This window comes from Muntiacus reevesi, chromosome 15 (genome assembly GCF_963930625.1).
Source record: "Muntiacus reevesi chromosome 15, mMunRee1.1, whole genome shotgun sequence".
NCBI classification, from domain to species: Eukaryota; Metazoa; Chordata; class Mammalia; order Artiodactyla; family Cervidae; genus Muntiacus; species Muntiacus reevesi.
This window is the reverse complement of record NC_089263.1, coordinates 20,540,002-20,553,591: the sequence shown is the minus strand read 5'-3', so window position 1 is coordinate 20,553,591 and position 13,590 is coordinate 20,540,002. Positions and strand designations below refer to the sequence as shown.

The 13,590-nt window shown below is 42.1% G+C and overlaps 1 protein-coding gene across 2 annotated transcripts in view; it reads left to right on the top strand.

Moving 5' to 3' along the window:
* The window catches only part of IQGAP1 (IQ motif containing GTPase activating protein 1), a 129,294-nt gene that overhangs the window by 81,495 nt on the left and 34,209 nt on the right, over positions 1-13,590 (top strand). For both annotated transcript variants that reach the window (XM_065906373.1, XM_065906374.1), the window contains 6 exons: positions 2,040-2,203; positions 3,242-3,326; positions 4,087-4,250; positions 4,454-4,614; positions 5,987-6,111; positions 8,836-8,999. In XM_065906373.1, the coding sequence (XP_065762445.1) occupies positions 2,040-2,203; positions 3,242-3,326; positions 4,087-4,250; positions 4,454-4,614; positions 5,987-6,111; positions 8,836-8,999 (863 nt within the window). The remainder of the gene's footprint in view (positions 1-2,039; positions 2,204-3,241; positions 3,327-4,086; positions 4,251-4,453; positions 4,615-5,986; positions 6,112-8,835; positions 9,000-13,590) is intronic.

Sequence of the window (13,590 nt, the reverse complement as noted above, 5' to 3'; positions counted from 1 at the left end):
TTATTTTAGTGTAATTATAGATAAGATTCTTTCCCTAGGGCTTGAGAGCGAGCAGTGAAGCCATTATGCTGCCCCAGAAGAAAGCTGAAGGCTAAAGAGTTAAAAATGAAAAAAAGTTGTTTTTTTTGTTAAGTAGGATAAGGAAAATTAGATAATTAAAGCATAGTGGGAGAAAGTATGTGAATAATGTTCCAAACCAGTGGTCCCCAACTTTTTTGGCACCAAGGACCAGTTTTATGGAAGGTAATTTTTCCACGGACCAGGGTGATGGGGTTGGGGTGGGGAATGGCTTCAGGATGATTCAAGCGCTTTATATTCCTTGTGCACTTTATTTCTATTGTTATTACATCAGCTCCACATCAGATCATCAGGCATTAGATCCTGGAGGTTGGGAACCCCTGTTCTAAACTTTAGAGTATAAGTATTAGTAAATATCCACTTAAATATTTACATATTTATGTACATAGTAAGTTTATATTTCCAGTAAAAGCATAAATGACTAGATACCTTTGCAGATGATCATCTGAGACTCTTGTGTTACATCCCTAGAGGAAGCCTGGTTGTTACCAGCCTGTGTTGCTTTTATTTTCTGTCCCCCACTACTGCAGAAGCTCCCTGAGGATGGAGACAACCTGTTTGTTTTGTTCCTGGCTTTGTTTGCAGCAGGTGCAGGTCCTTGTGGTGGGAAAGTGCTTGGTTGGTTGGCTGATGGCCACGTAGACCTGCAGCCGTGGTTCAGAGAGCTGCTCGCCTCCTCGGTGTGGTGATCAGTGAGCCAAACCGCAGGGGAGAAGGTTGGGAAGAAGGGAACAGTCTCTTAGGAATCTAGCCTTTCGTCCTTTTACCTCTTGGTGTCATGTATTAGTTCTAGTTTGAGATTTTGTTTTCTCTTGAACCGTTTTCTTTATAACACCTTACATTAATTTTCTCTTTTTTTTTTTTTTTTTACAAATGAAAACAGTTTAAACTGATAACTACTGCTATGCCCCCAATATTTTGATTTTTAGTATTTTATTTTTGATTTGTTTTGCTACTTTGATGGTAAGATTAGATGTTCATTCCTGGGTGGGGCAAGGGAAGGAGAACCCTATTTTTCCTTCTAAAAATAGGGAAGCTGAAAATAATAATTATGATTTTCCAGGGGCTGTCATTTCTGAAATCAGAAAGTGTATTATTTTGACTTTCAACTTAATACCTTATTTATTTTATAATATGCAAAGTACTTTCACGTGTATGATTTCATTTACTCTCATGAGGAATTTTAGGAGGAACGTACCTTTATTATCATTTTCAGATGAAGGGAAATCTGCATTTTTACTGTTGATAATGTGTTAATGACTTTGTGTGATGTCAGGTTCTGTGGCTAGAAGTAAAGAATATTGAGGCAGTGCGGAGAGCCCCTTCTGCTCCACACGGTCAGACCAGCCTCCGTGTCTCAGCACTGCTTAGGGGCAGAGTACCTTCAGGAGATGCCAGGATGATGGAGGGATTCAGAATGATGCTGAATAAGAAATATTTGAAGGAACTAAGGCTCTTTTTTGGGAGTAGACTGTCACAGGGAAGAGGGGTTGGAGGTACTCAAGTGTCAACTCTAGTGTGTGAGCTTTAACAATTTTTTTTTAAACAGAATCATCCAGAGATGTAGTAAATTGCAGTGGGAGACACTTTCTCCTGTGTAGTAGTTTAGTCTGGATAAAGACTTGGCATTTTAGCGGGAATGCAGGCATGTATTATTGATGCCTCTTAAATTGCTGCCCTTATTGGTGCCACCCTGTCTGCATCTAGAAATTTGTAAGTAGGCCTGGGGTGTGGTCTAGGAATCCGTTAATTCTGAACACCCTGGGAACCTCTGAACTTGGAGACTTTAAGGTTCTCTTCCACCCTCAAAGCCTAGTGCTTCTGTGATGCTCCACAGGAAAGGCTATCTAATTATATTTCCCCAGTCTGAACTGAGACTGGTTTTGGGGAAGGAAAAATATTCCCGGCTATGATGTTAACATAGTATTGTCTTAAGCGTTTGCCTTTTTTTCCCTCCTCAGTGCTTGCTGCGTTAACAAATATAGACCTGGCTTTGGAGCAGGGATCTGCACCAGCCTTGTTCAAGATCCTGCAGTCACCCGCACTGGGCCTGCGAGGGCTGCAGCAGCAGAATAGTGACTGGTACCTCAAGCAGCTCCTGAGTGACAGAGAGGAGAAGAGACAGGTAAGAGCATCTTGAGTGGCACCTGTAAGGCTTGACATCCATCCATTTCAATCTCATGCTGCTGTGTAAAGATATCAGTGGGGCCGTTTTTTTCCTGCCCGCTAATATAACTTTCTCCTGCATGTGAATTAAGCTGTTTAATATCCTCAGGTAAAGTGCAGATTATCTTCAGCTCTCTTTTGGTTGTAGAGTTGTAAATCCCCTCTTAAATAGCTTCGTCCACCCTCTGAATCTCACCATCCCTTCACTTGAAGTCCCCTAAATCCCCAACTTAAAACTGCTGGGCAGAGGACTTCCCAGGTGGCTCAGTGGTCAGGTATCTACCTGCCAATTCAGGAGATGCAGGTTCATTCCCTGGGTTAGGAAGATCCCCTGGAGAAGGAAATGGCAACTCACTCCAATATTCTTGCCTGGGAAATCCCATGGACCAGAGGAGCTTGGTGGGCTATAGTCCATGGGGTTGCAAAAGAGTCGGACACGACTCAGTGACTGAACAACGACAAAAACCATTGGGGAGAACCTGAAATTTTATATTCTTACTTCAGGAATTTCCACTTTTTAAAAAAACCATACCTCACAAGTTTCCTCTGGCTAACACTGGGAAAGCATTTAATATTGCAGTAAGAGTAAACTGTGTGGGATTGTACTTTATGGGTTTTTATTTTTTAGAACAAATCCAAGGGGCTTTTTTTTTTTGGCTACATAAGGACTAGTGTACATTTTATAAATTCTCATTATTGGCCAGAGAAAGCAACATTAATGTGCTAATGCTTTTATAAAGATTTTATCTTGGAACATTTTGATGCTCTTTACAAAATATTCTTTTAAGTGTGTTGGTATCTGGAAAGTCCTTCTCCCCCAGATTTGACAAGGGTTTTTGACTCTAGTTCGGGCTGCTGCTTCAGCTGCTTGTAGCCTGAAGCTGTCTCTTAGGTCTATGGCTCAGTGTTCCTAATGACTGTTGTTGAGATATGAGAACTGTGAGGCCTGGACATGCAGGCAAGTCATCTTTACCTGAATGTTCTCTGTTTTTCTCAGGGTGGTCAGGCTGAGCCCCTGCAGAAGGAGGAGCTACAGTCTGGAGTGGATGCCGCAAACACTGCCGCCCAGCAATATCAGAGAAGTAAGAATCCCCTCAACTGTGTGTCCCCTGAAATACTGAGTAGGGGAGGAGAGTGGCGTTGTGTCATGGAGGGGCCTGAGAGTAGATTCTGTCGCTCCTCAACCCACCCCAAGCCTATCAGCCACAGTCAACTACCAGGTACCTTTGGTGGCAGTAGGAGTCCTCCAGTTTTAAAAGTAGAACCAGAGTCCGTGTAGGCTCACTTTGGCTCTAAGCATGTGCTTATGTGGTCGGTTGGGACTTCCCTGGTGGCTCAGTGGTAAAGAATCTGCCTGTCAATGTAAGAGATGTGGATTTGATCCCTGGGTCAGGAAGATCTCCTGGAGAAAGAAATGGCAACACACTCCAGCATTCTTGCCTGAAGAATCCTGTGGACAGAGGAGCCTGGTGGGCTTCAGCCTACAGGGTCGCAAAGAGTTAGAAACAGCTTAGTGTCTGAATGACGACAACACCACCACCTTTACCAGGCTCTCCTTGATGTAGGGGAGGGGTGTTTTAGGTAGAGTGTAGTGGTGGCAGGCAGGAGCAGGAGGGGTGAGGAGAAGAGGAAAGAAAACAGATTTACTGAGATGCAGCTCACATACCGTTGAGTTCATCCTCAGACTAAGAAGACCACTGTCTGAAGGTGGAAGTTCCACTTCAAACGTCACGACTAATAGTTTAGCTGCAGAATATGATTTTCTCCTGTGAAAACTGGCCTCTGTGCCTGCTTGGGGCTCTGGGAGCCAGTGGCCTTTTTGACCTCGTGTTCTCCACTCAGGGTTGGCAGCCGTGGCAGCGATCAACGCCGCAATCCAGAAGGGTGTGGCTGAGAAGACTGTCCTGGAACTGATGAACCCCGAAGCCCAGCTGCCGCAGGTGTACCCGTTTGCTGCCGAGCTTTATCAGAAGGAGCTGGCCACCCTGCAGCAGCAGAGTCCCGAGGTGAGTTCACCAAACCCGTGCTGTTTGTGAGCAAAACAAGAGTGAACATGAATTTAATACCCACTTCTGGGTGTAGTTAGGCAGAACCTTTTTTTTTTTTTAAACCAGGAAGTTAGATTCCATGTGGTTTATTAAATGTCTGCCCTCCCTGGGTCTTCCAGAATGCCCTTCCTTACTCTTTCCCCACCTCTCCCTCTGTACAGCATAGCCTCACCCACCCTGAGCTCTCTGTTGCGGTGGAGATGCTGTCATCAGTGGCCCTAATCAACAGGGCACTGGAATCTGGAGACATGAACACAGTGTGGAAACAGCTGAGCAGTTCAGTGACAGGTCTTACCAACATTGAAGAGGAAAACTGCCAGAGGTGGGTGCCCCTGACCCTAACTCTGTCTTCTGTGAACCAGCACTCTTATTTTCTCTGCAGGAATCGTGACTTCCTTGTGATCGTCTTTTAGTTCCACTCGCCTCCCCACCCCACCCCGTATTTCAGCTTGTTTTATTATGCTGAAGGATTTGTAGTAAATTACAGATACTGTAGCATTCCACTCCTAAATTTGTTATAAATATGCTTATTTAAAACAATGAGGATATTTGTCATGTAGTCAAAATAACACTCTTATACTTTGTCAAGTCAATAATACTTCTTGAATATTTTCTAAATCTAGTCTGTTTTCATACTTCTTCTCTTGTTCCCAAACTGTTTGTTCTTTTCAGCTGGTTATTCAAACCAGGATGCAATCCATATTGTGTCCCTTTGTTATCTTTTATTTATTTTATTTAAAAAATTTATTTATCTTTAATTAAAGGATAATTGCTTTATTGTGGTGGTTTTCGGCATACATCAACATGAATCAGCCATAGGTATACACATGTCCCCTTCCTCTTGAACCTCCTTCCACCTCACAACCCCCACTTTGATAGTTTTTAATCTAGCATTGTCCCTTTCTTTATAACGCTGACTTGTTAAAGAGTTGGAGCCAGTTGTCCTCTAAAATGTCCCATCTTCAGTTTTGGTTGCTTCCTAGTGTTTGCTTTATTCCTGTAAGTTGGAAATCCGGTCTGAAGGCTTGTCGGGATTCAGTGAGGTATTTTTGGTGACTTGTGTTTCATATTTCCTCATTTTAAGAGGCGTGTAGTGCCTGCTTCTCCCCACCATCAGAGATACTGAGATTGATCCTTCGATTAGGGAGTCTGCTAGTCCCTTCATTATGTATTTTTCTCCCTTATCTCCAGAACATAATCTTTTTTTTTGTACCTTTTACACTATCACAATGTCCAGTTTCCCATTCCATTCACCTAATGTTTTTAACCCCAATGATAATCCTTGTGTAAATCCAGACTTTGGGTGAGAGTTGCTGAATGGTGATTTGTTGGTCTGTCATTCCTTCTATGTTTATTAGCTGGTGCATGACCTTGTTTTCTGATCCTCAGAGGGATTGTTTGAGCTGCTGCCTCTGATTCCAGAGTTAGTCTTACCTGAAATTTATAACAAGTAATATAGATATTTTTCATATAGATATTAAGAATTAGTGATATCTTTGTATTTTTACCCTTTGTTCAGGTTAACGCCTGGGTCCCAAAGCTGGCCTCTAGAATACATCAAATTGTTGGAGTTCCTCAGCCATCTCTTAGGTCCTGTGCCCTCACGTCTTCTTATTCCTGTCCACAGAAATAACCTTGCAGGTCCCTTTTCTAACGCTGCACTTCTTCCCTCTTTTGTTGGGGGAATGGGGCAGGTATCTGGATGAGCTGATGAAGCTGAAAGCTCAAGCCCGTGCAGAGAACAATGAATTCATTACGTGGAATGACATCCAAGCTTCTGTGGACCATGTGAACCTGGTGGTGCAGGAGGAACATGAGAGTGAGTGGTCTGCCTCCGCTCCCCCAGATCATGTCACCGTCACACACAGTGTGATTCCACCCTCCCGGGAGCACTACCCCTAGGGGATTTTTAGAAATTGAAAAAACCATTTAACTATCTCAAAAAGCTATGGTTGTCTATTGTTTTAAAAACACCAGGCCACTGCTATGATTGGAGAAGTATGTAAAGAGAACTAAGGTTTTTCAGGAGGTGAATTGAATGTTCTCTGTTACTTTTAAATGCTGTTATAGCAGGTTCTGACACTGCCTGGAGCTAGATCATATTGCACAAATTGTCCTCCCTAAGATGTCTCTCACTTCAGACACCACCTTTGAACCTGGTGTTCCCAGGTCACCGCACTTCCGAAAATATATTCCGGGGTCCCCTCTACCCCCTCAGTTTCAGTAGTTGATTAGACTGACTGACTGAGCTCAGGAAGGCACTGTACTTGTGGTTATAGTTTTATTGTTGTTGTTCAGTCACTCAGTTGTGTCCGACTCTGCAACCTCATAGACTGCAGCATGCCAGGCTTCCCTGTCCTTCACCATCTCCTGAGGTTTGCTCAAACTCATGTCCATTGAGTCAGTGATGCCATCCAATCATCTTGTCCTCTGTTGTCTTCTTTTCCTCCTGACTTCAATCTTTGCCAGCATCAGGGTCTTTTCTAATGAGTCAGCTTGTTGCATCAGGTGGCCAAAGTATTGCTGCTGCTGCTAAGTCACTTCACTCGTGTCCGACTCTGTTTGACCCCATAGACAGCAGCCCACCAGGCTCCCCCGTTCGTGGGATTCTCCAGGCAAGAACACTGGAGTGGGTTGCCATTTCCTTCTCCAGTGCATGAAAGTGAAAAGTGAAAGTGAAGTCACTCAGTTGTGTCCGACTCCTAGCGACCCCATGGACTGCAGCCTAGCAGGCTCCTCCGTCCATGGGATTCTCCAGGCAAGCGTACTGGAGTGGGTTGCCATTGCCTTCTCCAGGCCAAAGTATTGTAAAGAGTACAAATTGAATTTTTTGTACAAGAGTACAAAAAGAGTTTTATGTAAAGAGTACAAATCAGGACCAGTCAAAAGAAACCAATGGGGTGATGTCTGGAAGGGCCCCAAATTCAAAGCTTCTGTGTCCTCAGGATATGTTGCCCTTTCCAGCCCATCGATGTGTGTCATAGCCTGGGAAGGTCATCTGAGCTTTGGCTATCCAGAGGCTTTACTGGGGCTTCAATCCTTCTGATTGATTGAATTACTTGGCAGAGTAGTTGCCAAGTAATTGAATTCAATTTCCAGTCTGCTTTTTGTGTCTGGAATAGCTAAGCAGAAGTTCAGAGATCATATGACTCAAAACCCCAACCTTCTGATCACATGATTGGTCTTTCCAGCATGACCAGCCCCTACCCCAGAAGTTTCTAGGGGCCCAGTAGGAATCACCTGTTTGGCATAAACTCAGGTGTGATCCTAGGGGCCCACCATGAGCAACAAAGATACTCCTGTCACTTGGGAAATATGGTAAAGAATCTGCCTGCAGTGCAGGAGACCCGGGTTTGGTCCCTGGGTCAGAAAGATACCCCAGAGAAGGGAATGGCTTCCCACTCCAGTATTCTTGCCAGAAAAATCCCATGGACAGAGGAGCCTGGTGGGTCACAGCCCAGGGGGTCGCATAGAGTCAAGACACAACTGAGCAGCATTCACTTTCCAGAAACCAGAGACAAAGACCAGCATTTATTATACAGTGGAGTCGTTACGGAAGCAGTGCAGGGACTTCTCTGGTGGTCCAGTGGTTAAGACTATGCACTTCCACTGTTGGGGGTGTGGATTCGATCCCTGGTTGGGGAATGAAGATCCCACATGCCATGTGGTTTACCAAAAAATAAAAATTAAAGAGTAGTCCAGCTGGCTGAGATACATAAGGAGTAAACATTCCTAGTTTTATTTAGTGTTTCCTGTGAGAAATTATCAGTGATTTAATGGGAAGAGCATTGCTTTGGAGGAGGATGCCCTGAGCTTTGATTTTCCACCTGCCACTTGTTTGCTGTGTGATCTTGAAGAGATACCTAAACCTCATCCTTTTATTTTTTTCTATAAAAATGTTGAACTAGGTGATTTTTAAGATTCCCTTGAATGCTTGGGTTTGGGATTGACATGTGCAGACTGCTATGTTGAAAATGGCTAACCAACAAGGACCTACTGTACAGCACAGGGAACTCTGCTCGATGTTATGGGGCAGCCTGGATTAGAGGGGAGTTCGGGGGAGAGTGGGCACGTGTATATGTGCGGCAGAGTCTCTTCACTGTTCACCTAAAACTATCACAGCGTTGTTAATCAGCTGTGCCCTAATCCAAAGTAAAAAGTTAAAAAAAAGGTTCCCTTGAGCCCTAGACTTTTTGTGAGCCAAGAATAGCTTTGATCACACATTGGAGTATACTCGAAAGCTATCCTGTAAAGCTAGTTTTGTCACAGTCCTCATCACTCTTCAGTTAGACCAATTAAAAATAAAACATAAAGACTTGAGATTTCAATAGGAAAATAGATATAAGGGAGTTTACTTAGATGAAAAAAACCCACTACATTTAAAGGAAAAAATTTAAATGCTGTTTAACATTTTGGATGGCAAATTGTAGTTTAACTCATGATAGCACTTGGGTAGAGGATTGATGGTCACTTAGCTTGTTTAAAGACTTATTTATACAGTTTCTCAATGAAAAAAAATAACTTTCTGTCCACCCCTGTGTAGGGATTTTAGCCATTGGTTTGATTAACGAAGCCCTGGATGAAGGTGATGCCCAGAAGACCCTGCAGGCCTTGCAGATTCCTGCAGCTAAACTCGAGGGAGTCCTTGCAGAAGTGGCCCAGCATTATCAGGATACACTGATCCGAGCAAAGAGAGAGAAGGCCCAGGTGAGTGGCCCTGAATTGTTCTTTCTGTTCAGAGAACGCCATCCATCCTAGAGCCGAGACAGAGGGAGGGGCGTTCACTCAATGACTCTCTTCCCTGGGCACCCTTAGATTCAGAGCAGTGGGATACACAAGGTGTAAGAGTCATAGACTCCGCCTTCCAGAACTTGTGCTATTTTACGCATTTGGTTTGTTTGTTGGTGTTTGTTGTTATGGTTGTAGACACACCTTATGTTTCTTTACATAAATTCTCTGTTGAAACATAAGATCCAGGAAAATGTGTCAGTTATTCAAGTATATGGTTGTATAAATGTTCAGGTGAGCATACCTATGTAACTGGCACTTGGATTATAAAAAGCAATAACAGAAACCCCCTTATATTCCCTTATATCCTTATTCACTCCCTACAGCATGCTGGTAACCAGCGTCCTGATTTCTGACATCACAGTTGATTTTTGTCTGGTTTTGAACTCTATTTAAATGAGATCATACATTATTTACTCTTGTGTCTGGCTTCTTTTGTCCCACATAATGTTATTGAAATTCATCCATGTAGTTGCATGTAGCAGTAGTTGGTTCATTCTTACTGTTATATACTATTTTGTTTTGTGGTTACATATTCTGTTATTAGTGAATTTTTGGTTGTTTCTCACTTGCTATTGCAATTAGTGCGTCTATGAATATTTTAGTACATGTCTTTTGGTAAATGTACATATGCATTTCAATCAAGTATACATTTAGCAGTTGGAATTTGTGAGTCATAGGGAATACATATGTTAAGCTTTGATACATAATGCCATTAAGTTTTTTTTAAATAATGGCTTTATGGAGATACAGTTCACATTCCATATAGCTCACTACTTTAAAATGTACAGTTCAGTGGTTTTTCGTCTTTCATAGGCAATCAATTTTACAGCATAACCAAAATCAATTTTGCAGCATTTTCATCACCCCAAAAAGAAACTGGGGGACTTCCCTTGTGGTCCAGTGACTGTGGACCACAGTCTGGGACCCTTGTGGGTCCCAGTGCAGGAGGCCCAGGTTCAATCTCTGTTCAGGGAACTAGATTCCACATGCTATGACTGAAAGATCCTGTGTGCTGCAACTAAGACCCAGCAAAGCCCAATAAATAAATTTTTTTTTTTTGAAAAGAAAACCTGTACCTGTCAGTACCGAGTCGTTACCCTCCCGTCTCTTCAGCTCTGGTACCCGTCAGTCTGCTTTCTGTGTGTGGATCTGTCAGTTCTGGACATTCCATATAAATGAAATCATCAGTACAAGGTGTAGTCCTTTGTGACCGGCTTCTTTCACTTAACTTGGTTTATTCAAACCGTAGCATGCATTAGTATTTTCTTTTTATTGTTGAACATATTCCATTGTATGACTGCACCGTATTTTATTTATCTATTCATGAGTTGATGATCATGTTTCCACTTTGTGACTGTTAGGGATAATGCTGCTATGAATATGTTTTCCAAAGTAAATGTCACACAGACAGTTTTAAAAGGTTTGTCTTTAAAAAAAAAAAAAGTTTGTCTTACCTCTCAGCCAGTTTATTGAGGAAATGGATGAGATTTACACCTTTTTTAGTTCTCTTGATGAATAGGAAGTCGCCATGTGTTTAGTAGGCCCTCAGTTGTTTGTTCTGTGATTAAAGCGTAATGACCATCTGTTTGTCTGAATTGTGGTTCATCTCCTTTTAAATTCTTCTAACTAACAACAGTTGGATAAGGACCTCCTCAACAGTTGTGCTGAGGCCCACAACTTTGAAGATCTCTGCCATGAGGTTCTTGCAGCAGGCAGAAGAGCTAAAAGAATTTCTTTATTCAGGAGGTCAGATTCTTTCTGGAAAGTCAAAAGTAGTAAAACAGACCAGGGCTTTTGTATAATTGGAGGTTTTGTACACTGACACCCTTGTGGGTTCTGTAAGTTTGGGCTGTGGGGCAGGAGTTGTAGATAATACAATTTTTTTTTAAGAGGCAAAAATCAACTGTGGTATTAGTTCAGTGCCTAGATTTTATTTTTAAAATTTATGTATTTATTTAAACTGCGTTAGTCTTTGTTGCTGTGCACAGGCTTTCTCTAGTTGTAGAGAGTGGGGGCTAGTCTCTAGTTGCATTGCAAGGTCTTCTTATTGCAGTAGCTTCTCTTCTTGTGGAGCATGGGCTTTAGGGTGTGTGGGCTTCAGTAGTTGTGCACATAGGCTTTTGGTGCCCCTTGGCATGTGGGATCTTCCCGGACCAGGAATTGAACTGGTGTCCCTGCGTTGGCAGGCAGATTCTCAACCACTAGACCACCAGGGAAGCCCCATAATATAGTGTGGATAGATCTCCTTTGATTCTGTTGTCATGAGAGTACTTGACATTAATGTGTCCTAAATGTATACATGTAGCAAGTACCAGGTTCCTTTTAAGAAGATCATTATTATGCATGTCAGTTGATCCTGTGCTGTGGGTTGAATCACAACTCCCAGGAAATTTTGTAGCCAGGAAATTGAGACAGAGACATCAACTGGTTTTACTTACTCTAGTGAGAAACAGTTGACCATCAGTTCAGTCACTCAGTTGTGTCCAACTCTGCGACCCCTTGAATCACAGCACGCCAGGCCTCCCTGTCCATCACCAACTCCCGGAGTTTATTCAAACTCATGCCCATCGAGTCAGTGATACCATCCAGCCATCTCATCCTCTGTCGTCCCCTTCTCCTCCTGCCCTCAATCCGTCCCAGCGTCAGGGTCTTTTCCAATGAATCAACTCTTCGCATGAGGTGGTCAAAGTATTGGAGTTTCAGCTTCAGCATCAGTCCTTCCAGTGAACACCCAGGACTGATTTCCTTTAGGATGGACTGGTTGGATCTCCTTGCAGTCCAAGGAACTCTCAAGAGTCTTCTTCAACACCACAGTTTAAAAGCATCAATTTTTCGGCGCTCAACTTTCTTCACAGTCCAACTCTCACATCCATACATGACCACTGGAAAAACCATAGCCTTGACTAGACGGACCTTTGTTGGCAAAGTAATGTCTCTGCTTCTTAATATGCTGTCTAGGTTGGTCATAACTTTCCTTCCAAGGAGTAAGCATCTTTTAATTTCATGGCTGCAGTCACCATCCACAGTGATTTTGGAGCCCCCAAAAATAAAGTCTGCCACTGTTTCCACTGTCTCCCTATCTATTTCCTATGAAGTGATGGGACCAGATGCCGTGACCTTAGTTTTCTGAATGTTAAACTTTAAGCCAACTTTTTCACTCTCCTGTTTCACTTTCATGAAGATGCTTTTTTGTCATAGGAAGCCATAAATGGAGGTCTGTCTGTGATACCAGTTTGTTGGATCAGAGCTTCCCAAACTTGACTGATCCCTAGAAACCTTGAAAGGTCATTTTTAAAATACAGATTCCTGATCTTTAACTCTGTTTCTACTAATGCAGAATCTCTAGTGTGGGGCCTGGCTGCTGTGACTCTGCACAGGCCAGTGGTGGTCATGTTGTCTTTTGCTGCCTTATTAGTCCAGGAGGAGTGGACTTTGAAAGAATGAACTAAGTCTGGGTCCATGTCTAAAAAAGGAAAGAAGTTTGAGGATGTAAGTTGTACCTGCTTTCATCATGTGACGGGCCTCACTGCTCCTTTTGTTTGGGTCCTGGGAGTTAAACTTTTAGAGGATGTGACTAGAGTTTGAAGCATTTCCTTTTGCTGTGGAATAACTTTCCAGAGTCCATCAGAGGCAGAAGAATAGGGAGAATTAGAGGAAAATTTACTTACACTGCCAGGTTCAGTTGGGTACACTATAGTTTAGGTATAATTGTCTTTTTTTTAAGCTTCAGATCAGATTTAAGTTCCTCTTGGGAGTAGTTTTAAAAATAGCTATCTGAGTTCCAAATTTAGCGAGCGAAAGAGCTTAATTTAAATTTGGTCTGTTTTTCTTGTATTATCTCTGTGTCTGGTTTTGGTATCAGAGTAATAAAGGCCTGGTAGAATGAATTGAGTAGTGTTCCATCCTCTTTTATGTTTTAGACAAGTTTGTAAAGGATCAATGTTAGTTCTTTAAACATTTGGTAGAATTCACCAGTGAAGTCATATGGTTCTGAATTTTTGGTTTGGTTTTATTTTTGTAGGATGTGTTTTGATTTTTTTTTTTTTAACTGATTTTTATCTATATTTGGTATAGGTCTGTTCAGACTTTCTTCAAGTAAAATGCCTCTTTTCTTTCACTTTACCTTTAGGGAATTCCATTTTGCATATATCTTCCCTCTACTCTGAATCTGCTGAATCCCTTTAGTGAATATTTCAGTTATTGTATTTTTCAACTCCATAATTTAAAGTTTCTTTAATATATATGTGTGTGTGTGTGTGATATTCTCTATTTGGTGAGGCATTATTCTCATTTCCTTTAGTTATTTGAACATACTTTAGATTGCTGACTTATGTTTTTGTCTACTATGTTGTTTGCTTTATTTTTTTTTCCTCTTTGGACCATGCTTTCTTGATTTTTTTACATATCTTGTAATTTTTGGTTGAAAGACATTTTGGTTGACATTTGGTTGAAATTTAGACATTTTAATAATATAATGAGAAGGTTTGGAAATCAGATTCTACCCCTC